Source organism: Ascidiella aspersa, chromosome 6 (assembly GCF_963924565.1).
Source record: "Ascidiella aspersa chromosome 6, kaAscAspe10.2, whole genome shotgun sequence".
Classification (NCBI taxonomy): Eukaryota; Metazoa; Chordata; class Ascidiacea; order Phlebobranchia; family Ascidiidae; genus Ascidiella; species Ascidiella aspersa.
Genome location: NC_139452.1, coordinates 6,322,992 through 6,348,956, shown reverse-complemented (window position 1 = coordinate 6,348,956; position 25,965 = coordinate 6,322,992). Strand labels below are relative to the sequence as shown.

General features: G+C 37.6%; 1 protein-coding gene across 1 annotated transcript in view; it reads left to right on the top strand.

Annotated features, from left to right (window-relative positions):
• LOC146139381 (sarcoplasmic/endoplasmic reticulum calcium ATPase 1-like) overlaps positions 1 to 24,375 on the top strand; it is a 41,821-nt gene extending 17,446 nt beyond the window's left edge. Inside the window, exons 8-23 of the mRNA XM_083391158.1 lie at positions 1,641 to 1,796; positions 3,527 to 3,631; positions 4,213 to 4,416; positions 5,876 to 6,067; positions 7,758 to 7,889; positions 8,292 to 8,412; positions 9,276 to 9,481; positions 10,542 to 10,725; positions 11,396 to 11,547; positions 12,020 to 12,240; positions 12,814 to 13,016; positions 16,366 to 16,451; positions 19,955 to 20,088; positions 20,707 to 20,824; positions 21,391 to 21,508; positions 22,656 to 24,375. Of these exons, the coding sequence (XP_083247284.1) occupies positions 1,641 to 1,796; positions 3,527 to 3,631; positions 4,213 to 4,416; positions 5,876 to 6,067; positions 7,758 to 7,889; positions 8,292 to 8,412; positions 9,276 to 9,481; positions 10,542 to 10,725; positions 11,396 to 11,547; positions 12,020 to 12,240; positions 12,814 to 13,016; positions 16,366 to 16,451; positions 19,955 to 20,088; positions 20,707 to 20,824; positions 21,391 to 21,508; positions 22,656 to 22,690 (2,367 nt within the window). The 3' untranslated portion in view covers positions 22,691 to 24,375. The remainder of the gene's footprint in view (positions 1 to 1,640; positions 1,797 to 3,526; positions 3,632 to 4,212; positions 4,417 to 5,875; positions 6,068 to 7,757; positions 7,890 to 8,291; positions 8,413 to 9,275; positions 9,482 to 10,541; positions 10,726 to 11,395; positions 11,548 to 12,019; positions 12,241 to 12,813; positions 13,017 to 16,365; positions 16,452 to 19,954; positions 20,089 to 20,706; positions 20,825 to 21,390; positions 21,509 to 22,655) is intronic.
• Positions 24,376 to 25,965: the final 1,590 nt, after the last annotated feature.

The following is a 25,965-nucleotide window of genomic DNA, read 5'->3' as shown; positions in this document are numbered from 1 at the left end:
TTCGAAGCAGATTTACATTACAGTAATTTTTTATCTATTTTGAATTATTCCCGTAAGGCCTCAAAAATAATTGCCCAACCCTGATAGAATGTGTAATTTTCTTAGCCAGCAGCTTAGGTATTTACTGATGTTTGTTTAGGTTTAGGGCAGTGTTTTTACGACCCAAATACTTAGTATTACAGCGAAGCTTGGCGAGCCAGTTAGTTTCATTAAACTTTTTGTAAGTGAACGCTCATTTTGATACGTGCGGGTGTAATTAATATGAGACAAGTCTTCGTATTTCAATCACAGTTTAAGGCTATCTTGCCTAAGAGGTCCAATTTCAATAAATTTATTCAAAAAAAACCTTCACAGTCAGCGACAATCAACGGCCACCTAAGTGGGTCGTGCTCCATAGGTTGATAAACACTGGTTTTAAGGTTAATTCGCACTTTTTCGCCAAGTGTTCTTTCAGCTTTGTTTTCACTGCGTCTCTATTTATGCTGCGAGTTGTAACGGCGGTGTATGGTAGATAACGCAAACAACACTGAGTGAATGGTGAGTCATTTTTTGACCAGCATCCGCTTCGAAACGCGACGGTTTAGTTTAACCTCGCTCAAACAAACCAACGCTTCCTCGAAGCCATTTTTTGGCCGACAGAAATAGTAGGAGCGTGTTTTTCTCTGTTTGCACATCTGATGAAGAAATGAGTTGCGAATGACGGATACAAATAGGTCGCAATTAGTCGGCGAGAGTTATCGAGACGTTGTATTTACACAATGTCAAATTGCTTGACCGTTTCAGTTTTGAGCATATCGTTAATAAATTAAACTTTTTTGGGACGACTGACAAAGTAAATATTTTAAACTGTCCAAAAAGTAGCTCCAAATCCTGCTAGTTGAATGCGATTCGGGGCTACAGTTTCAATCCCATTTCGTTTGCGTGCAAAGGAGCCGGTCCTCCGACTTAAAACTAAAAAAAACAGTAAATTATGATGATTTTTTTCCGGTGCCTTTTCGGTTTTCTGGCCCCTGTCAAAGCACATAGCAAAGCGTTCAATCACTTTTATATAACTGCAGAATATATAGGTTACTGGCGCAGAAATAATTTCCTCTTTTTTTAGTTGATGCCCATTTATAAACATAGCGTTTCCGTATCGCAAGATAATAAAAAGTTTTGTGTTTGTGCCTTTGTGCCTTTGTTATCCGTGACACCAAAATTTCTTGAACGCACCCAAAGCAGCTCTTTGCTGTCAAAGCTGCTACTAGCAAACAAGCAAAGCAAGGTTTAAATGTGTCATGTCTCTTTGAAATTGACCATGCCAACTTCACACGAACCTCCGCATTCTACGAACATTTGCTGTTGATCTTAAGGAAACGCTTCTGGTATTATTCCAATTATAGTGCCATATTTGAAAAAGATGACCTTTGATGCTTTATGTAAACTTAGCTATCCACAGGGTCCCTATGAATCGTTCATTGATATATTGTTGCTCACGTCAGTCGAACCCTTTCCTGTTGTCCAACGTGACCGCATGATTAAAAAGGTTTCTTACTTGTTGTAGCTGTTATGTAAAATTTGACTGTCACAAACAACATTTTATTAAGCAACCAACAATCTTACGCTATAGATATCAATTGAACGACTTAAACTTTGGACAGGGCACGAACATTGCTTCTGGCAAGGCGACCGGGATCGTGATCGGAACGGGAAGCAACACTGAGATCGGCAAGATCCGCGACCAGATGGCCGAGACTGAAGCAGAGAAGACTCCGCTGCAACAGAAGCTTGACGAGTTCAGCGAACAACTCTCCAAGGTAAGTGCTCAGTGGTCGATACAAAGTTGTTAGAACTTGAGCGCGATAAATTTAATATAATGCCTTAAAAACTAGTGGTTTTATCGCCTTATATTTTGGTAGTTTCTAAAAAATGACACTTTGTTGCCCCTTGTACGAAGGAGTAGCCAAAAAAGATTGCTAAAAATTACATAATTAGCGTTAAAAGCCCGGAGGTAAACCTGAAAAGAGCAAAAACTTTGAAATCGGCAACTTTCATAAAAATGCGCCGCTTTTGTCGTGGCAAACCTAGACTAGACTTGGCGTTGCGCAATAAAAGTTTACCTGCAAATATCATCTGTACACCACAAGTTAGCGGTCTCTTATCCCCGAACGACTCTCGTGTACGCCTAAGCCTTGCCTTTACTGCCAGCCTATTGTCGAGATCGAGTAAGATTTACACAGGCTGAGAGGCCACATCGCGGAAGGCAAACTACTCTCTTGCGCTGTGCAAATAGCACGGTTATACTTTCCTGGCAGACATGGGAAACTTGTATTTTTAACACTTCCTTTATTGCTTGTAACAAACCGTACGAAAATCTAACGTGTATGCAAAAGGTCTGTCATTAACTTGGTTTGGCCTCTCAATTAGGATGATGAAAATCAATATTAAAAAAGAGCACGTTTGAAGAAAAAAAAACTTTAAATCCTAGGTTTCTTCTATGTGATTTGACCAGGTTGTTTTAGCTTCTGTCATTATAACTGTGTGTATTGATGTTTCAACAGTCGTTGCGGGTTTATATGTATTTTAGGAAAAGTTTTATGTTTACATTTTTGAAAGTAAAAATAAAAACAGCGTAACCCAAATGTCAAGTACACCGAAAGCCATCGCAGAAATGCGAATATTTTAAATGTTATTATTTTAGTCTAAAATGTACTCCCCTAAGGGACAAATCTCCCGACTTTCAGTAAGAATTAATATTGTATTCTTTGGCCAGGTGCAGGACCACGTGTTAAGATTGCATAATCACGCCGTTTGGCCAATTTGCAAAACGAGCCGTTTCCTAAAGCAGCCGGCTCTTTTTTTATAAAACAGCTTGCACGACGAAAATGATCGGAACTTGGATCATGTAATAAACATACAACAACAGTCATGTTGGGCTGATGCTGATCACTTCGCGTGAAAAGGCAAACCCAATCTAGAATATAGAAAAGAATCGTCGTAGTTTATTAAACAGCCATGCAAGTTGGCCGTGTGGCCGTTTATTTCTTGATAAGCTAAAGCGTTGGACCGCTGTGTGCAAATATGTGCAGTGCGGTGTAGTACGACGCGGTGGGATGTTTGCTCTCCCCCGGAGTACAACCGCGCTTGTAAACGACGACCTTTCAACACTACGATACTGCGCTAGGCAACGTTGAATTATAAAAAAGAATCGTGCCTAGGTTGTTAGGTGAACGTGGCCAAAGCTATGCAGAAGGGCATTTACCACTAAAAGTGATTGAATTAAAAAGCGTTGAATTTGCTTCAATATCAATATTTGACCTTTTTCCCTTTTCTCAATTACTATAGCTTGATTCCCTACAAGACTATTTTAAGCTGTGTTACTCAATAATTCAAATTGAATAAAAGACAATTTAGCCGAAAGTAGTGCACAAGATACTATGAAATTCACCACTTGGTAGGTGGAGATCAAACCCAAACAATTCGTATGTCCATACGTGCTTTTCGTACCTCATTGTTTTAGTAATACCTTCCTTTATTCCTTTTACAGATCATCACTGTAATTTGCATCGCTGTATGGGCGATCAACATCGGACATTTCAACGACCCAGTCCACGGAGGTTCATGGCTGAAGGGAGCTATCTACTACTTCAAGGTTAGTGTCAATCTGTACAACACACATGCTCTTAAAACAACAACGTTGTCCCCTATACAAACTGTATATAGAAAATGTTTCATTTGTCGTTCTGTAGTTCATTTTTCTCTTTCTGTTTTTAACATGCTATGCACAAAAGAGATCTGATTAGCTTTTAAACAGTTTTTTTTTATTTATTATCATGGCAAGACGAAAATAATAACAAACAGTCCAATGATGTTGTATATTTATCATGTTCCAACTCTCAATAAACATCTAGTAAAATGTAAAAAAAAAAAATTTTGTCCCTTATTTCAAATCCCCTAAAAATGAACTTTTACGAAGAATCCGGAAAACTTTGAATTTTTATACTTTTGCATCACTACAAAGCTAAAAAATCTACTGAACTACTGATTTGTCGAGAAGTTTGAACTGTAAATTATGCACACAATCTTTACATTTTCGAAAGAGATATACTAATTAAAAATTACCCTACTAGCCTATACTCCCACAGGGTTTCATTTGAGCTGCATTCTTAATTAACTATAACCGCGGGTTACTGAAAATCATGAGCAAAACCTTATTGTCTTATTTACCTACAGATTGCAGTCGCTTTGGCTGTGGCCGCGATTCCCGAAGGACTCCCAGCCGTTATCACAACTTGCCTTGCCTTGGGTACGCGCAGAATGGCCAAGAAGAACTCGATCGTTCGCAGTCTTCCCTCTGTAGAAACCCTCGGATGCACTTCGGTTATCTGCTCCGACAAGACAGGAACACTCACCACCAACCAGATGTCCGTGTGCAGGGTAAGTTTCTCTTTTCATAAAAAAAAAATGTGTTAAAAATATTTATTTATATATATTATATATCAACACAACATAACTATGGCTAAAACACCCATATTAACTTTAAATCGACTAGAAACTCTTGTAATCCTAGCCCAGTGGTTCTCAACCTTTTTTCTTTCGTGGCCCATTTACGTTGCAAAAAAATTCTGTGGCCCAATAGAATTTTTATGAAAGAAAAAGCTTTAAAATAGGTTTAGAACAAAAAACAGCAGAACATATTTCAAAACAGATTATTTAATCAACCGTGCATTAGTGAGATACTTGCGGCTGAACAATCAATTTACATTCCTTATAATTCCTCCCCAAGCCATTATTCCTGTAAAATTAAATATAGTGACACGAGTGAAACTAAATCTAGCTTTTTAAATTGGTCTGTGGCACACCTCAAATGTTCTTATGGCCCACCAGTGAGCCATGGCCCACTGGTTGAGAACCGCTGTCCTAGTATCGCACGAATGCTATAATGCCAAAACCGTGTGTTAAGTGTCGGCCCCTGATTCAACAATATCGGACCCATCTAACGTGTTTCCTGGTGAGAATGTCCGATAATATCGAATCGGATCGCGGTAGTTTTTCTCCAAAATGCAAATAATAAAATAAAATATTTGTTAGGAAACGTTTTTCCTTGAAAATCTTTCTTGTCCCAGGAGACCGTATCAAGTTTTATTTGCCACCAATATGGATAAGCACCAATGACCAAACGGTCAAACGCAAGACTGCATAGCATACTCAATATGGCCTGTACAGTGCACAGCAAAGGCATAAAAAACCTTCCAATTTCAACTGTACTGTAAAGCAAAGAAAATAAGGGATTTGCGTAAAACATCTTAGTGTTTTTGTGCAGCCCGATATATTTAAATACTTATTATCATTCTCTATGTTAACAACAACAATTTTTTTTTACATTTTAATATTGTTACATACAATGCCTCTCCTTTTTTATTAGAACCGAGTCCCAATGTAGTAAACTATTTTTTTAATTTTGCTTTTCATGTACGATCCATTTTTTAGACTGGGAAAACGACAGCAAGTTCTGGTTCCCTGACGTGTTGTTAAAAAATCGATTTCTTAACTCTCAACTGCAAAATCATGTTTCCAACTTTCAAACCTTTTAAGTACACGAATGTAAAGTAAATTCAATTAAAACCGCTCCAAAAAACAAATTAATTTACCTTTTTTATCCCCCTTGGTTTAACTTAAAACCTAACTAAAAAAAACGAATTGATGACCAGCCGGGAATCGAACCGGGCGCCTTCGGGAATTCGCAGGAATTGAGAAATCCGTTTTTGACCAGCAAGGCAAAGATGGTCGTGATTTCGGGGTTTGAGCTTAAGAGGGAGCATGAGCGCAGGACACAGATAGTGAAATTCTTCAATATAAAAAAAATGCTAAAACTTTAACATTTCACAATTTCCAGATGCTTGTGGTCGACAAGGAAGAATCCGGCGGCGCCTCCTTCCACGAGTTCCAGGTCACCGGATCGACCTATGAACCCGTGGGTGACGTCACACTTGACGGGTCAAAGGTCAAGTGCAGCGACTACTCGGCACTCAACGAGCTATCCACCATCTGCGCTCAGTGCAACGACTCATCACTCGACTTCAACGAGGTAACGTGTAAAACGAGTAGCAGGTGCGAGTTCGCCATACTGTGGGGGTCCATATTTTGTGTGTAGGTGTTAAAGAACGCATTCGCCTTGACCAAGAATTCGGTTTAAACCCAAATGACAGCGTAGAAAGTATTTGAGACCAACACTTTCTTTAACCTCTGTAATTTCGTTTCTGTTTAGCAGCTCTATTATTTCAGTTAACTTTCGCAATGATCCAGGTTTTCTTCTGGGGACCATACTGGCCTATCATAGGGATCCACATCATTTATTGTATTATTAATACTTTCGTTTGAGTAGCGTTAAAGTTAATAAAATTAGAAGATCCATTATGAACACTGAACAGTGCTATACTCTTCGTTGTTGGTTAAAATGAGAAAGTAGCAGTTAGGGACAGTTTCGTTTTTTGCATTTTTACATGGAACTTTTTTGTATAAAATAAATATGTAATGGGTACGACAGTTGTATTTAAGACTTTTGTTTTTAACCCTGTCTAACTAAAAAAATCCTATAAATATGTCTCCTTGCCTATTTTTTAAAATTGGCAGTAAACAATAAAATAAGGACTGCGGCATATTTGCCAGAGGGTATATGCAGCTGTATTTTCTAACCTAATTATTGGAGCACAATAAATCATTACAACGACCTTTCTTTAAATTAACCACGAAGTGCGTCACGACCGTAAAAAATAGATCAATAAACGCACTGTTTTTTTCCAAAAATAACGATTCAAAGGGTCGCTTGCGTCCTAACAATGCACAACACTAAGGGAAATTTTCTTGTGGTATTTTGTTTCCTCTTAATTGACATCGATATCTATCGATTAACATTGGAGATCGCTGACGCACGTTGCTTGGAAAAAACAACCCTGTGGTTTTTGGATCCCGCTAATCTAATGTATTATAGATGCCATGAAGAAAGGTGCAAGCTTTAGCGTGCTATCTGAGCATCAGACAACCCTACAATCAACTATATTATGCGTTCTAATTAAATATGGCTGATAGGTCTTATTATTGCTTTAAGCTATAGAAGGGCTTGTAGACTTTTGTGTACCTTTGTACAACACAATCGCACCCAAAAATATAGAAGCTATTAAGATGTACAAGATGGTTAATATATAGTTAAGAAGAACAAAGTGGCAACTTGCACGCGTAAAAGTGTTTAGGACCTAACTGTTTTAGTGACAACATCGATTGGATCACAGCAATGCAATGCCTGTCGTTATTTCCATTACTGTCGCCTTGCTTTTTGTCACTTTGCACTCCAGAATGTTTTACTCAAAATTCTGGTGAACAATTCCAAAAGTCAACAGCAAACTTTTAACGAAATATATTCTATTCTCTGCGATAATTGTCTTTTGAAGGCGTAATTAGTATATTTCAGAATTTAAAGTCACATTAATTTGATAACAACCGCTCTCATTGTGCATGTAATAAGATACACAGAATTTATTTTTGATGGAATGAATATGTAATTGCCACACACGTAATTGTATACGTCGTCTATTGTCTATTACCCACTGCCTTGTTCTTGTAATAAGCTTCCCAGAATTAAGTTGGCGCCTGGCTGCACAAAATCATTAAGTGTTCTTAATTTTTTCTCATTTCAATGAATGGCAAAACAACTTTTTAGACCTTCAAAAAAATTCAATGTGTTTCAGCGTTTTAATATTTGGTTTGATGCTCGTTTTTAGATCAAGGGAATTTACGAGAAGGTTGGCGAGGCGACCGAGACAGCATTGACTGTGCTTTGTGAGAAAATGAACGTCTTCAACATTGACTTGAGCGGATTGAGCAAGGCGGAAAGATCCCACCCTTGCAACACTGTAAGTCGCTGCGATCATGTCGTATTACAATGGTCACGATACCAATGTTGGTAACAAATGTTAGATTAAATATTTCTTATGGAAGATGAAAATCAAGTAAATTGGTCTCTCTAAAGTTTTATCTTATATGTATTACTGGCCTGTACTCATATTCGTTGGACTTTTTAATGTGAGATTTATTACACATCTCGACTGTTTACCACCAATCACAGGATTTTATGAGCAAGGCGTCTGCTAACAACAGCATTCAAACTCTAAATGTATTGTCCGTCACTTAAAGGTCTATATAAAGCCAAGGCCTGAAACTGATAAAAAAACGAGAGCATGGCGCTTTTGTGGCGCGACCAAACATCCAAAAACGTCCTCGAAAAGCAAAAACAAACAGCTTTTGTGTGTGTTCAGGCGATCACCAAGAAAATGACCAAGAAGTTTACCCTTGAGTTTTCGCGCGATCGCAAATCGATGAGCTCCTACTGCGAGACCAACGACGGACCCAAGATGTTCGTGAAGGGAGCACCCGAAGGTATGCTGAACGTTTATCTTTTCCAAGCGTTTAATACTTCATTGTACAATGTTTAATCTCAGTTTTCGCACCTATAAAGTTTTCGACCAGGACAAAACACGCAGTCTTCAATGAATCCCGTTACCTCTCTGTCGTGAAAAATACAGTAACAAGTCTTGCAAAACTGATAATCGTCTTTCGCTGCCACCAATTCGGGCTCCTTGTTGCTGGTTGAATAAATTAACCTTAAACGTTTTATCTTTCCCTAAGCCCTTTTGTTGGGTGACCGAGTCATGACATTAAGTTGTAAAAGAATCGTTATGTACATCAAAACTAATATGGGGATAAAACAAGTAAATGTTTGCGATGTTTTTTTGGGCAATCACTGGCAAAAATAGATCTATTTACTTTAACCGATCTCGCTTTTCTCCTGGAATCCCCTGTTTTGACCAGCACAATCCTCTATTTCGTCATAAACCTTTAGTTTAGAATAAAATTCGGAGTGAGGGCATCCTGGAATAATTAAATGGAATATGTAGCTATGCGGAGGCATTAGGCAAAACACTGCCCTTTAAATAAATCAAACCCAAGTTTACATTTTAATTCATACACAAATATTCTTAAGCGGGGAGCCTATACCGTACCCGGCTTTGACCAAACATACTCCATTGTTTCGTAATAGAACTTACGTTTACCTTGAAATTCAAACGACTACAAGTATCCTTGAACAATGCACAAAAAACGAATTTATTTCGAAGAATCTCATAGTTACATCACAGACTTTACGTTTGACCCAAATCGTAGCAAAATTGATTTACATTTAAAAAAATCCCATTGTTAACGTGACAGACGTTTTGTTTACGTTCAAATTCAAACGATTACAGGTATCCTTGAGCGCTGCACATACGTGCGCATCGGTACCGAGAGAGTGAAGCTGACCGACAGCATAAAGGACGACATCTTGGAGAGGGTGAGGGCCTATGGAACCGGACGTGACACCCTCCGGTGCCTGGCCCTTGGAACTATCGACCAGCCCCAGAAACCGGCCGACATGGACCTCAGCGACGCTGCCAAGTTTGCCCGTTACGAGGTGGGTATCATAACTATTTCTAATGTATTGTAAATCCGGTGGCAGTCTTACGAAAAAAAAAACCTTTTATCGTTACACAGGTAACAAGCTGTTTACAGGAACAGCATGTAATATCTCAATAGTGTACACTGGGAAGAATTTAGATTATAATCAACAAAAAGCTAAAAAAAATGTTAAAAAACAAAAAGGTTGTTGTAAAGTTTGGTTGCGCGTAACATCTAAAGTAAAATTACATGTGCCATTCAAAAACTGGTTTTATTAAAAAATTCCTAAGCTATCATGCGTGTTTTATAGCATCGATTTTTTGACAATGTTTTTTTTTCTCATAAAACACTAATTGGTGACCGGTGACTGGCTCCTTCTAGAACCTGACGCAAATACGATAAACTTAGCTTAACTTCATTTTAATTTGGAATCATAATCTGTTCTCAGAGGATTTGTTGCTTTACACTAATTAGATCAAGTAATAAACATTAAATTACCCTTAGTTTTTTTTAGTTTTTTTCTTTTAAGATTATCGATTTCAATTAACAGTATTTTTATTAATCAGGTTGGTGATAAAAACGTTGGCCTATGGGCATTGGTGGTTTATTTTCTTAAACTAAATTTCGATTTTGCAAGGTATAGTGACCCCGGAACCTTTCAGATAGCTATAGGGCTGCAAAAAATTGTAGATTTAACCAATTATCCAATAGAAAGTATTTACCTCATAGCAGTCATCGATTAGACTCTCGATTTGTTGTAAATGGACAAATAAATTAACGGTGCACTTCTACCACGGTTTAATTTGAAAAAAAAATCCTATTTCCAAGCAAGCCTGAAATACTCAATACACGGTACACTATTGATCATTATACGACTTATAACATTATAGTACTATTTACCCATTGTCTTGTGAATCTGAAGACAAGTTGTCATTTTATGGTAAAATTATTTTTGAAGAAAATTTGTCTCGAATTTTTTTGATGATTTTCTAATTGTGCATAAAAAAGTGAAAGTATAAGAACCACTGATAAGTTTTTGTAGGGATGAATTACACAAAACTCCCCTTGTTCTATAGACCGACATCACATTCGTTGGAATCGTTGGCATGCTTGATCCTCCTCGCATGGAAGTCTTCCAGGCCGTGCAGGATTGCAGGGATGCAGGAATCCGCGTGATCGTCATCACCGGCGACAACAAGGCAACCGCTGAGGCGATCTGCAGACGCATCGGGGTCTTCGGGGAGGATGAGGACACAACTGGTGGGTTTTTGCTGCTCATTTGCTCGTATTTTGCTTAAACTAAATGTGGAAGATAGGGATGTTCAATGTTTGGCGTTTTATTTCGATGTTTTAGAGTTAGACAAAAGTACTGCTATCTGATACCAAATGATGTCATAACTATCGTCAAAAAGCAAGAATGGTCTTTTGAACAAACGCGATGTTTTACGGATTGTTAGGCAAAACTTCGCTTTAGCGCTGGTACTAAGTTATCTATGTTGTTTATATAGTGCTATTTTTGTGAAAAAAATGGATCGAACAATTGAACTACAGTAGTATCTGAAACACCTTATGCTTCCTTAAGTCACCAATGTGTAGAGTTGTATTCTTGGCGCTTTGTTTAATCTTTTGCCAAATTTGTCCCTTAAATCATTATTGGACTACATTTTTTCTACTCTACAAATGTCTTGCTTTAGTATTATAGACATAGCTGCAAAATTGAAAAAAATGGCTTGCCTAGCAATAGTTGAACATTATGCTGCTGCAGATTTAAACCGGGGCTCGAAATTTTAACTTAGCGACACTCTGCGCTTTGTATTACAACCTATGCAAATCACAATGAAGGACTTGACAGGCCTTACCTATGAGTTAAGTTATCATAGTTCAACATTACATTGTAGAAACGTCTCGAAACCCGTGCGTTGCTTTTCAGGCCTCTCTTACACCGGCCGCGAGTTCGACCACCTCACTCCACATGAACAAGCCGCTGCCTGTCTGAGATCTCGTCTCTTTGCACGAGTCGAACCCGCGCACAAGAGCAAGATCGTCGAATACCTGCAAGCTAACGGAGACGTCACCGCTATGGTAAGTCTTGTCTTCTTGTTAGTATTTTTCTGTTTAGACTACACATATCCTGGTATTGTTTGTTCCCAAATGCCAAGTCCTGCTCCTGTTTTTTTTTACTACATTGACGCAAATTTTGTGCAAAATCTTCTAAACAGTCGTTATGTTTAATTTAGTTAATGAACCCGGGCTAATTTTTGCTTTTTTAAATAGCTTTTATGTTTTACTGCTTTATTTTGTGCCAGGTATACACTATTTGTTTTCTTTTCTCAAGAACCATACAAAGCCGAAAAATGACGTACTAGGTGAAGCTACGTGTTCTAATTTTTTTTTTTAAACTGACCTGACATTTTTTTAAAAACTGACCTTTTGCGGCAAACAGGCAGACTAACACTATCAATAACAGTTAAACAACACAACACACATCACTCACAGAATAAAACCCGATAACGCTAACAAATGACAGAATTCGACAACCTTTCTTCTTGTGTAGACTGGCGACGGTGTAAACGACGCCCCTGCCCTCAAAAAAGCCGAGATTGGAATCGCGATGGGCAGTGGAACCGCGGTGGCCAAGAGCGCCTCCGACATGGTTTTGGTTGACGACAACTTCACTTCTATCGTGGCAGCAGTGGAAGAAGGCCGAGCCATCTACAATAACATGAAGCAGTTCATCCGTTATCTTATCTCATCCAACATCGGCGAAGTTGTCTGGTAAGAAAGACTAACTAGCGTATTGCGGTTAGACTTCTATTTTTAACCACTTTTAAAAGGTAATATATCCACCATAAACTTGAGATCATCCCTTTTTTCAATCGCTTGCCAAGGTCCTTTACTTTTTCGAAATAGAATGTCTTAGCTATTTTCGACACCTTATTCATTCAGCTTAATTTGGTTTGGGTATTTCTGCATTTCAAATAAGGGTTTATGTCCTGCCATTACAAATTATATTATATTATTGTCAATGGCCCTTCACCTGCCGTCCTGTTTTCATATTTCAAGTTAGTTGAGCGCCTAAATTCGCCCATTGCGTTTCTTAGCGCACTCCATTTCATGCCACCAACTTATCTTCGCGCCTATTTCCTCTAATTCGCCTATTCCATTTTTTTAGCGCACGCCATTTAGTATTTTAACCAAATTCCCTGTTCCAACTTAGCTTAGCGCCTACCCTCCTCAATTCACATATTTCGCCTTTTAGTCCACCCTATTTTAGCCCGCAGATACATTTTTCCTATTTCAACTTAGCTTAGCGCCTATCCTCCTTAATACATCTATTTCACCTTTCAGCATCTTCCTGGCCGCAGCACTCGGAGTGCCCGAAGCCCTCATCCCAGTTCAGCTCCTCTGGGTCAACCTGGTCACCGACGGTCTGCCCGCCACCGCCCTTAGCTTCAACCCTGCCGACCTGGATATTATGAAGAAGCACCCAAGGTCGACCAAGGACACACTGATCAACGGATGGCTGCTTTTCAGATATTGCGTCGTCGGAGGTAAAACCGAGATCTGGGTTTCTATTTAGTTAATTTGCTTTTTGTAGGTTTGTAAGCTCATTACTTTTGGCTTTAGTGGTTAAAATATATTGTCTAACTTAACTACATACCAAACTAGATATACCAGGGATGGCGAACCACTGACCCTTGGGTAGCGAAGTGGCGTATCATACATTTTTATGATCCACTTGTTGCAAACAATTTTATTTGGTTTTAAACATTCGCAAACTGATTTTACAATCAATCAAAAATTATTAATTTAAACAACATATGGATTACCAACCAAGGACAACAATACTTGTAGAAAAGAATCAACAAGTTTCGCATTTATATTACCATGGTATTTTTTGTGTGGCCCACTTGTGTATTGATGTAAGGATTAAGATCTAAAAAATACGTTCGCCATCCCTCGCATATTGTGTACTATATGTGTATTGTATAACTTTAATGTGTGGTAGTTCTTTAGTGATAAGCCTATCAATCAACTTTTCTGTTTACTCTATTAAAGAATTTGCAACTAAAATAATAATTATAGTTACTAGTTGTTGCTAAAGCTATACAACTTCAGTTAAAAAAAAAATCAGTTAAAAGGCGAAATCTAATAACTAGTTGCAAGCTATGATTATCACACGAAAACTCAGTTAAAGCTAACAATGCGGGTAATAATATATAATGGTCTGTTTTGATGCTTCGATTACATAGTGTTTGATTACTATTTCCAAGTAGTTTTTCCTCACGTCTATCGTAAACTCTACCGACTTCGTTTCTCTAACATACACACAATAGCTCAAGATTTCGGCAACTTCTCTCTAAAAATCACCCCTTGCATCGTTTCCGACTTTAATTTAGCACACCCTATGGATAACTTATTAGCAGTGTTGTAATGGCTTAATGACTTGACTTGACTTTTAAGTATTTTGGACAGATGACTTTTGTTGAAATGAAGTGATTTAACTAGTTTATCAATATATAAGTTTAACTTTTAACTTTTATGACAAGGACTTAAAAAAAGTAACTTGCTCTAATTATGACTTGAATTGGACTTCTGTTCTTTTTAAAAATAACATTTTTTGAGTTAACTGGGACTTAAGACAAACACTCCTTATTAGCTTAACACAGCTTTGGTGAATGGTGATTCCTGTATCGGTAAAAAACGAACTGTTTCTTTCACTGCGGAGTGCTTGGCTAACCGGCTCTTTGGTCGACAGTGTTCGTAGGCAGTGCGACGGTCGGCGCCTCGATTTGGTGGTACACCAGCGCCCCTAACGGCCCCAAAGTCACGTGGTGGCAAGTGGTTAGTTTTCTCCGAGCAAACGACTGTACATTTTTGTGCTGCCGAGACTCTCTGGCGCTGGGCTTTGCATGTTACGTGAAACCAAGTCCTGAGAAGGATTTTTTCGAGTGAGTCCTGTTAGAGAGGGATATTTAGTAAAGTAGATATAAAGACCTGCTTATGACTGTGAGGGAAATGTTGGTAATTGGTATCATGGCTAAAAATCTTAAGCTTGATCTGTGACAGACATGATGTGGTCTATTGTAGGGTTAAAGTTCATTTATCAGAGGTTAAAAGATGGATTATGCGATGTTAACATTTGAAAATATAAAAATAAATTAATTAAACGATATCTCTGTTAAAATAATAGAAAGGCAGAAATTTAGAGGATTCGACACTCGTCCTGAAACTTCACGGGTTCAACATAACCACCTAATGTGGCTTTTACGAAAAATGCATTGCCCAGTGCCAAAGTTTCACTGCAGCGCCTGCCTTGTGTGGGTCTATAGATAACGAGTGGTGGTGATAGTAGCCGATATTGCTATTTTCCTTCGCGGAATGAATGCATCATATCGAAATTCTTTCTCGTTTATGTTTGCTTGCCGTAGTTGATCTTACTCTTTTCCAGGCGCTACAAAAAGATAGACAAAAAGCGTTGGCATCATTCGTTTTGTCTCTCCTTGTTTCTATTCTATCATTATGTTTTTTACGGTGCCGACGGCTCTAGACCAATCAAGGCTAGTCGGCCTTCTTGCATTTAGAACGCTTTATTTTTCTTGATTTTTATGTTGCTCCAAAACACCTATCTCTTCGCTCCTAGGCCATTGGCCTGCCTGGCAAAAATAGTAATTGCGGCAATCCTCTCATGCTTTTAACATTACTGTTAGATTCCTTTATCTAGAACTATTGTATTATTTTAAGTAATATGTTAAACTAAAACAATTAAACTAAATAGCTGTAGAGCAGAAGGTCTCGATTTTATTCTTGTAGGTGTCCTGAGATTAAATAATCAACCAGTCAGTTAAGCCTTATAAAGGTTGGTAGGTAACCTAAGGCAAACCTACACTTTTATATAAGTATATAATGGCAACCTACCAAAACTCTTCTACAATCCGACTACCCCTAGATATATACCCGTTAACCCTAGGGATCTCCATGTTGAGAACCACTTCGAAAGACCAGGACTTAATCGTTTAAGCAACGAAATGTATAAATTTTAGCTGTAACCGTATCCCGTTTATTTTACTAAACATTATCTACACATTTGTTGCAGTAATGTACAACTCTTTAGTGTGCCCCTAAAACTAATTAACGCGATCAGCAGTTTAAGGAGCTCTGCTGTAGACAATTAAACCGCATCGGTAAAATTGTCAAACTACTACGATTTATTGGACAACTGACTTTTCATATTTAGCGTTTACGTTTGTATCATTATTTGTTCAATTTATTTAAACCCTGGTCAGATTAGATGTCAGCTATTCATCTGAAATTTTATAGTATTTTTATATTTAATTCTGCCCACGCATAAGAATAGCTTTTCACATCTTGCTCACTATTAACTGCTGCACTTTTTCCTATCCTGCCACTTTTGTTTTTCAAAGCGTAGCTAGATTCCTAAAACACGTTTTCTTAATCAGTGCTTGACAGCTATTTTGGTTTGAACAAGTGACTTCCAAAAATGTTCCAGGTAATTTTAGCATCAGCGGGAAAAAAACGTCTGCATATATTTTTAGCCTTCTCGGTCAGTGGATCTGACTTTTAATGACTTTATGCCTAGAAATGTCATCATAATCGTTCAGTTGTACATTTGGTGTTTACTACAGCCAACTACGACTGATCTAACTCCAAATAAAAGGCAGCCATGAAACCGGAAACTTTACCCTAAACATGCATGAATTTATCCCCAGGTGCCGTTATCTGTATACAAAAGAAACCGCACAAAACGTGTCAACACGAACTTTTTTGCAGAAAACCGTTTCGTTCTGTGTGTGGTGAAGAGTTAAAAGTCATCTTCCCATTTCTAACTCTTTTTTGTGTTTGTGTTTTTTTGACCACGTGGTGATTCCCCTACGACAGCTTACGTTGGCATGGCGACAGTGGCATCGGCGTCGTGGTGGTTTATGTATGCGGCCAACGGACCCTCAATGTCTTGGTGGCAATTGGTTAGTTAGATTCCGATTCTCTTTCATCGTAGCCACATTCGCGCGCCCTCGGACAAAATCACGCTACCTTAAGGCCTAAAAACGCTACTTCAAAAAAATTCACTTTATGTAAAGTGCAATTCGATTTCCGTCTTTGCTGTTTTTAAAACGATTAAAAACTCAACAATTAGAAAAAAGAGAATCACTTTGTGAAACGTGTTATTGTGTTCACAACATTTTTTCCGCTTTAGCCTTTTTTGTTAGCTATGGTGTAGTTACAGTGGTACATTTTTTTTGGCCACTGTGTTCTTTGACTAATTCGCTTATCTGGCGCGATTTTGTCCCGGCGTGCAAATGTCATCTTAGCCACTGTAGATTTTTTAGCGGTAGCCTCATATTTTTTTACTTTTTGCCTTGCAGCAAACGTTGTGAAGTAGTGTTTGTTGTTTGGCGTTTTTGTGTTGTTATTTTGTGTGGAAATAGTTTACACGAGTGAGAATGTGAAGCAATGGTTTTGAGCGCACCATCTACCATTCTATATGTTCAATATTTGGAACAGCAAATTACACCTTCTTGCATAACCGTCGCTTGAAAACATTTTTTACTTGCCTCGGTAAATTGGTCGTGTACCATGAATATGTGATACCAACTGGTAAATGTGAATTACTGATCACAGATAAACGAGTTGTTTAAAACTCCCCTTAAATAATGAATCCTTTGTTATACAATAACGCTGAACCTGTAATTACATATTAAAACAATATACCCTTAAAAGTGAAACTCCAATAAACATTAAACATGCCTGTTTGACTTTTGATTTGTCTTTTTTAAGTTTGTCATGTTTACAAAAAAGCTTCTGTGCATATCACTTTGCTGCCCTGTATTTTCACCATTATTCGGTTTGTAGAACAATGCCTGGATAGCCGAACGGATGATATTTGATTTTGAGTATGTTTGAAGGAATTGAATGTGTGACCACGTTTTGTAGGATGTATGTGTTATGCCGCACAACTATTTTCCTGCAGCAGCTTTATAAAGAAAAATAAGTAGTGTCCAATCGACTTATCACCATTCTAAATGGGAATGTGTGAAATTAAAGGATCCCCGTAACAGCAATTAAAGTCAGTTCTCTTTACTCGACTGCAGATAATTTCGATTTGTGGTTCGTTTTGACCTTATTTTAAAAAACCGTAGGTTAACCACCCACAAACTACTTGCTGTGTTGTACTCTAATGCTACTACTTTTATAATGCAGAGTCGAACTTAAACGCCATAAAGTTCTAATTCCTCACTGGTGTAGAGAATTGCTTTTCCTGAAACCAGTGGAAAATGCAATGCGTCAGAACCAGTTGATCATGAATCGTTTTTCAAGTAAACCTTATGCCTCTTTGTTTTAGTTTTCGGTATAATTTTATAGTGAAGGATCATTTCAAAAGCAGTCACTGGTGTAGACACTTGCTCTTCCTAAACCCAGTGGAAAATGCAATGTGTCAGAACCAGTTGATTTTAGGCATTTTTTTAGTAAACCTCATAGCTAGTTGTTTTAGGTTCCAGTAATTTTATAGATTAGGATAATTTCAACCTAGATTTAAAAAAGTCACTGGTGTAGACACTTGCTCTTCCTAAACCCAGTGGAAAATGCAATGTGTCAGAACCAGTTGATTTTAGGCATTTTTTTAGTAAACCTCATAGCTAGTTGTTTTAGGTTCCAGTAATTTTATAGATTAGGATAATTTCAACCTAGATTTAAAAAAGTCACTGGTGTTGACAGTTGCTCTTCCTAAACCCAGTGGAAAATGCAATGTCTCAAAACCAGTTAATCGTTAAGCATTTTTTCACTGAAGTTTGTACTTTGTTTTAGTTCCCGGTAATTTTGTAGAGAAGGATAATTTCAACCTAGATTTAAATAAATCACTGGTGTAGACAGTTGCTCTTCCTAAACCCAGTGGAAAATGCAATGTGTCAGAACCAGTTGATCACTTTGCAATTTGTAGATGTCTACATTAGGCATTTGTTTATTGGCTGAACTTAGATAATACGTTTGAACTATTTGAAACCCTAAATCCCCTGCCTTACTTTGTTCTTTGAATAACCAACAATTTGTGCTATTTTTTGGCCAATTAACCAAATACTTTTAAGAGCATAATTACTGCATGCTTCACACTTGCGTGTATTTAGTTGTATTATGCACCACCCATAATGCAACGCAACGATTTCTTTATAAATCCCCCTTTTTTCTGTTTTATAAACCAGGTGTTGGAATTCACACCATTAATTAATTAAAATTAAAATCGTAAAAAAAATTTGTGTAACAACTATAATCGGCTTGAATCAAATGCGATTTTATAAACGAACTGTTAGTTTTTAATTTCCCGCCGCCATACTGCTGCATGCTTTTATTGCGTGAATTCAGCATTTTTAAACAAACCCCCCAAAACAGTAACGGTTTCATTTTGAATGGTTGTTTGCGAAAAGCGAACGTGCAAAACAAAATCTTTTCACCTTATATTTGCATGACGTCATGACTGTGTTGCCGATGTTTGATGTTGTATTTGTCCGCAATTGAGAATGACTCCCGTTTGCAAAAGGACTGTTCTGCTGCTATGCACTCCTTTTCTCCGCCCTTTTGCGTTTTTATGTTTGTGCTCATTTGTCGCGGCTACTGTTTCACCGACGTACGCTTGGAACCAGTATCATTGTGCCCTGAACCCTCCCAAAATGAAGCCTTGACCCCAATTGCTTTAAAACTATGTGAACATATTACATATGGGCTTTACGGCGAAATGTAACGACCATGAATATACACGAAACTTGAAACAGGAAAAAATGAATTTAAGGGTTAGCAGTCATTATTCACATGATAGTACACCGGATGCCTTCCAAAAGGCTCCCAGAAATCAAACAGCCCGTTCAGGATATGTTTAAGCAAAGCAAGGTTAGAAAAGGGCCTGCTGTGAGGTTCGAACCCACGACCTCCGGCCGAACCGGATAGTCACTCTACCAACTGAATTACGAGGCTCAAAGGAATTGGTCGAAAAACGCCCATAATTCCTGTTGTATCGTACAAACAACCTCATTTAAAGGGGGACGTTAAAGGATATGTAATTGGCTTTGTCGAATTGGGTGTTTATTAAACCTTTGTGGATTTTGCGCTAATGTAATTTCATCAGAGATAAACATATAAAGGACGCGGGTACGTCTAAATTCCCCCAGCACTGCTGCTTAATCAGGAGCAATTTGCGTATTCATTTATCCCCTTGGGCACAATGTTACTGGTTCCAAAATGCGTTAGTATTTGTACCTTTGCTGTAATAGGATTTACTGTATTTGAATTTTTTATAAGCTAATATAGTTGTAAAAATAGTTAAAGTTTTAGTAAAATGGTAAAGCTAAAGTTTTAGTAAAATGGTAAAAATGACCAAATAGTTTTTTTGCAAGTCGTTAAAACGCGACAGAAAACAAAAAAAATATCTTGTAAAACTTTAAAAATTGGAACTAACTCTTGTGGATTTGGGGCGCAACAGACTCACTACATGTCGTGCTCGACCCAACCCGAGAACTTCGAAGGACTCAAGTGTGAAGTGTTCGAAGACCCTCACCCAATGACCATGGCCCTCTCTGTGCTCGTCACTATTGAGATGCTGAACGCTCTCAACAGGTGAGTGCCGAAAGATGTTGCTAAAACATGTCTTTGGGCAATATTAACTAAAACAAATTTCGAGTCTCAACATCGTCTTTGAAAATGAAGAGGTATTCGAAATGTTCAAAATGTTACCTATTCTGTATGGGGCACAAGATGCCTTCTGAACGTCTTACCGAAATCAGTCGGGCTGATCAAGAAAATTCTACATAATGTGTGTCGTTATCGTTGGCTAGTACGACTCCCAGAAGGGCTTGATCACAGAATACACATTGTGTATGTGTACGTTTTAGTTATTTTATGTATGGGCTTTGATATACCCAAGAGCTCCGAAATGCATATACGTAATTTAATATTCAGTTCTTGATAGGTTAATTTCTCCTTAAATCAGCTTCACCGCCTTAAATATATTTCCTTTTTCTTTTTAATTTAAACTATTCTCTTTTTCATCTCACCGTGTCGGAGAACCAACAAAAGGCCTTAAAACGCAAAAAAACAGTGCTTAAAAAGTGCAATTTTTTCACCTCATTCTACCAGTTTAGCTGTTTTTGTGTCGGCTATGCTATAGTATAGTTACAGTGGTATATTTTAGTTGGCGACCGTTTTGTTTAAATTCGTTTACCTGTTTCCTTTCAGCGTGTCTGAGAACCAGTCGTTGTTCCGCATGCCACCGTGGAGAAACATGTGGCTGATGGGAGCAATTTGCCTCTCCATGTCCCTTCACTTCATGATCCTTCACGTCGAACCATTGCCGGTGAGTCGCTATTGACTGTGTCTGTAATACGGCAATATTTTGACACGTTTAACACAGAGTTAGCTTTGCAAGGCTACATGTCAATAGATAAAGAACATCTCTTCTAATTATAGGTTCTACATTTTGTAATTTATTTTACGCTATAGACTTGTGGTTCTCAACCTTTTTTTTCGCGGCCCATTTTCGTTGCACAAAAATTCTGTGGCTCCAATTTTTATGAAAGAAAAAATATAAAATAGGTTAAGAGCAAAAAACCTTAGCGAGATATTTGCTACTGAGGCAACATATCAATATGATTAGATTTTGATGATAATGACTCGTATTGCTATAGCAATTGCTTGGACTGGGACTTTGGTTAATTAAAGTCTTGAACTGGTTGGTATTTGTTGAGAGTTACTAACCCAGAATTCAACTATTGATCACATGACCTGACTTTGACTTCGGTAACTCAAAATGATTTTACTAACCTTAAATTGGCTTTTATTAATTTGAGCAAGTTCTGTGTAAAACTACTTACAAAGCACAATATCAAGACCCTAGGTTTAAACTTGTCAATTTTGTTCCAGATGATCTTCCAGATCTGCCCACTCAACTTTGAGGAATGGATTATGGTGCTCAAGATCTCCTTCCCTGTTATTATCATCGATGAAGGAATGAAGTGGCTCTCAAGGAACTTCATCGACAGTAAGATTCAAATAACAAACTACCGAAAGTTTTTGTCCAGAACCTGAAAAAAATGAATCTTAATAAGCATGCTTGTTTTATATTTCTTTAATAGATATTTGAGGTTATAAAATGCCAGAAAAGAGGTTAAACTTGAAGTAATGTCAGAAACAGATAACTTAGTCGTGTGCAGATATTGTAGAACAATTCTAGCCCATGTTTAGTAAGTTCAGCGGCAAGAAAATTTAAATTTGTTTTTCAAAGCAGTATAGCACAGCGTTAATGAACTTTAGGTACAGCTATTTACTAAGTTGAGTTACACTAATAAACAACACGGGTCAGTGATATTTGATTAACCTTTTACTTCACAATGTGCAAGGGCAGTACCGTGCAAAAGACCAAAGCGATGTGATTCGAGACAGTATCTGCCAGAACAAAGAAAGATCAAGATCCACTAGCCTATCAGGTATCCACTTGCAACTTTATTCTCGCTTATTCCATTTTTTCGTACCAAACATTATCAGGTCGCTTTTTTACTTGAAATCTCGAATGTAATTACCATAGCCTTCGATCTTTGCCAAAGTTAGATGCCAGCTAGACTTTTATATGGAATTTCAAGGTTCAAATCTGTTATTTGATAACTTGGTTTGTCCACTGTTATAAGGTTAGATCAACCACCCTTCATACAAGTCAGTAAATATTCACTACCAAACAGGCAAGGAAAATACTGCAATAATGGGTGCGCCTTCGTAGAAGCTTTTTTAACAGTTTGGTTGTTTATTTAAAACATTTTGAAATAAACGGCATATAGCATAGAAAATCGTTCCATGTAGGTTAATGAAGAAAATGTTGTTCTTTATTCACGCACAAGAATTCTTCAGTAGGTCAACGAAATATCTCTTACATATAATAATTGGCAGCCTGTGTACAGCCATGAGTTGTACAAGTTTTTTTTTTACCGGTGTTTGTTTTAAACTTAACTTCTCTTAAAAATAATTCTAATTATAGAATTTAGAGCGGTCCATCAGTTAAGTTTGAACTCCCTTTCTAGCAAGAACAAACATTTTTTTCACATTTTACTGTATCTCATCGGAAAATTTACCGTATTAAAAACAAGCACCCCCAATTTTTATTTCCTTTAAATACATAATTATCGCTGCTTTTTCAGATGGAGATAAGTGGGACATCAAGAAGAAAGAATAAAAAAGGAGTCTGAGGAAGAAAAAAACAAACAAAAAAACTCACACCAACCGAAAGCCTTAAAAGACCGGGAGTTCGCGCAACACAGAAAAACAAAAGCAAAAAAAAATATTTGTCGAAACAACACTTGAATGGCTACTGTGGACTTAATCACGTGACCCTTACTCACGTATACCGAATGCGCGCAAAAAAATCGAAACCGCATTCGAAAAAATATTGTCGACAAAATCTTTATTCACAGTTTATTTATGAGTTGCTCTGTATAGGTGATTCGTTTGTTATTTCGTTGTTGTTGTTGTTTTTTTCGCAGAGAATTGGTTCTCTGCCTTGAAATTTGTTTTCAAAAGTGCGAAAAAGATTCCAGACAAACGACGTTATTAACGGAACCTTTTTTTTAAAGGTAAAATATCGCGCAATAATCTCAAAGCTATCGAAATGCAAGTGCTGTTAAAGCTGTATTTGGCAATATATTTTAGATTTAAAAAAAGACTATAGGTAAAGATTTTAATGTGCAAGCAACGTTTTTTTCTAGTCCTCCAATAAATTCCCAAATGTAGCTTAAAGTTCCAACAAAATTTCCTTAATTGGTTTGCGATTTTACAAAGAAACTCCCAGGTTGTTCAAAATGCCTTCATCGGTTTAGGTTGTTCTTTCCCGCAAATGGCTGCAACTTGAGTTCTTGCAATTTTCTTTTAACGCGCTGCTGTCTTTCTGCCTCTAAAAATTTCGCACAACAGAAGCGGCATATCTAAGTATCTAGTTCCGTAAAAGTCCATGTTCTAGCGAAGTCCTTAGTAGTCTGTCAGTTCCGCCTATTACCCTTCTCCCTTTCTTTTTCTCGCGCCATAATTTGACGCGAAAGGCCCTTTACTGCAGTTGCTCGGTATTAGTTTGTGTCCGCTGTCTGTCTGTTTGTCTTCTGTCGAGAGTTGTAGTAGTTGTGTTCACGTGTTTTTTCTTTCTTTTGATTTTGTAGTCGAAAGGCTTCGTTTTTTGGTTACTGTTAACCAAGCGAACAAAATACCCATTAAAATTTTAAATTCGTATCCTATCCTCTCGCTTATTTTTTCAATCACAGTGCAGTAGAAATAAACCGATATTCACTGTTAACTAGAACTGATAATTTCATCGTGATAATTTTAAGGGTACGTTTAGATCAACAACTAGTGTGCTGGTGTATGCGAGGTTTTGAAGCGTAAGTAAAAAGATTGTCATTTCGCCTAGCATCGATATGTTGCTGTCCTATAGTTTTTCGTGTAAATCTCACACTGCGAATACCGAGTACCTGTACACTTCATAAAGCATTTTTGTTGCCGAAAACCTGTTTTTTTAGTTTTCAAACTGACAGACGAACAATAGTAGTTCGCGTTGTTCCAAATCACCTTTAAGCAAATCTATGTTTAACCGGAGAGAGTTTCGAAAAGCTATTAAGAGGATTTTCTTAATGCACCGTTTTCCAAAGTATATCTTGCGTTCTGTGCTGTCTATACCTATGAAGTATCATTTTATATGTTGCGCCCATTGGGACGGAAATATGTTTGGTGTTACATATTTACGTTCGTTAGCTCTCATTTCAAACGAAGTTCAACCAGCGAAGTTTAGTTTTAAATGTTTTTTTTCATATGGCACGGTAACCTATTCGTCTCCAAAATTCAAAGAACGTTCAAAGCTGCGTTAATTGTTTTGCATGTACATTGACCCTCCTTTTGTAGGCAAGTCATTACCACCAATCGAAAACTTTAATAATAATAATGTTGTTTTTGCTGTATAAGCGTTGAAATACACTGATATGACTGGAAAGGTTTGTTTTGCCGTGGTTGTGGACAACCGCTAAATCTAATTGTTTATTTCGTTGATACTTCCAAGATTCACTCTGCTGCTTCAGATTTTGTCTCCGTTAACCTGTTCTAGTAATTTCTTCTTACCAGAAACAGTGTACGTTTGTGGATTAAATCTAAGAGGGAAAAACAAGCAGCAAAGTTTTGTTAAACCAATTGATAAATACTTCAATTTATGGCGTTAGTCAGTTTTAAACTAGCCAAATCCGACTCTGGCCTAGAAAATAAAGTATAGTCGACTCCGTAGCTGTGTTTAATACCCATCCACGAAACGTTTGCATTGGGCACAAAATGATAATCCCCACTGGCAAATTTGGATATACAGTAAAACAGCTATTTTGCTTAAATTGTATTCCGGGACACCAACCAAGATTAGTTTCTATTTTATGCTGTGCAAACCAAAGCGATAATGACAACGATGCCCCACTGGCTATAGGCCGATGAATATTGGATATTGTCTTCAGGTTTCCCCTTTGGTCTAAAATTATTTTATAATTGCGACTTCTATAATTAAACTTCTGTTTTAAAAAAGTCAAAAATGAGTGGTGCAAAGGAATGAAGTTTCGACGAGATTGTTGCGAACAGTCAAAAAGGTTGACCTGCTGGTGTAGCCTACATTTCTCCGCTTAATTTTACTGGATATTGCATAGTAACTTTGGAAAGTGCAAAAATTATTCCGGTAACACCGTGGCGGGCCTACTAAGGTTTCGCGGCACACAGGTTGCGGAGCACTGTTGTAGCCTAGATGCCATGCAATCTGAAGTAGAAGCCCTAGGTACGGCCCTCCTGCCAGCCCCATATCGAGAGATGTCCGATATTATCAATCAAAATGATTCGCGATGCAAAGTTATAGTTCCAGTAGAGCAGTGGTCGGCAACGGCCGGTGCCGGTCTTCGAGGAGTTCGTTACCGGTCCGTAGCAGAGTTGCCAGATTAAAGTTTTGATTTAAACCCAAACCGTAGCGTAAAAGCCGAAAAAGGGGTAGGAAAAGTCAAAAACGATTGAAAGTATTTTTATATCCAAATCACATTAACTTTCGTTTAAATATAGCCTACTCCATGGTTGATTGGTATATGAAAAGTCAAAATTAGTCTCAAGCACTCGTGAGGTGCAAAACAAACCAGTGTGCTGTGGCCATACAGACTATAGAGCACTATCCTAAAATGCATTTTTTTGATTGTAAAATCTAACTCCTCGTGTACAATATTTTGAAAAAGGGCCAAAATATCATATATTTTTTATGCTTAACCGCGTTCACCCTAAAATGCAATAGAATCAAATTATGCAAACAACGTCCCACAATAAAATTAATTGTTATTTTTATGTTCAGGCAAGAAAGATTTTAAAAACAACGTATGCGTTTAAATTCGTTTATTGAAAAAAGTTGTAATAAATTTCCCTTACTGGGCATTTGTTGTTTTTAAGCCCGGTCCGCGAAAC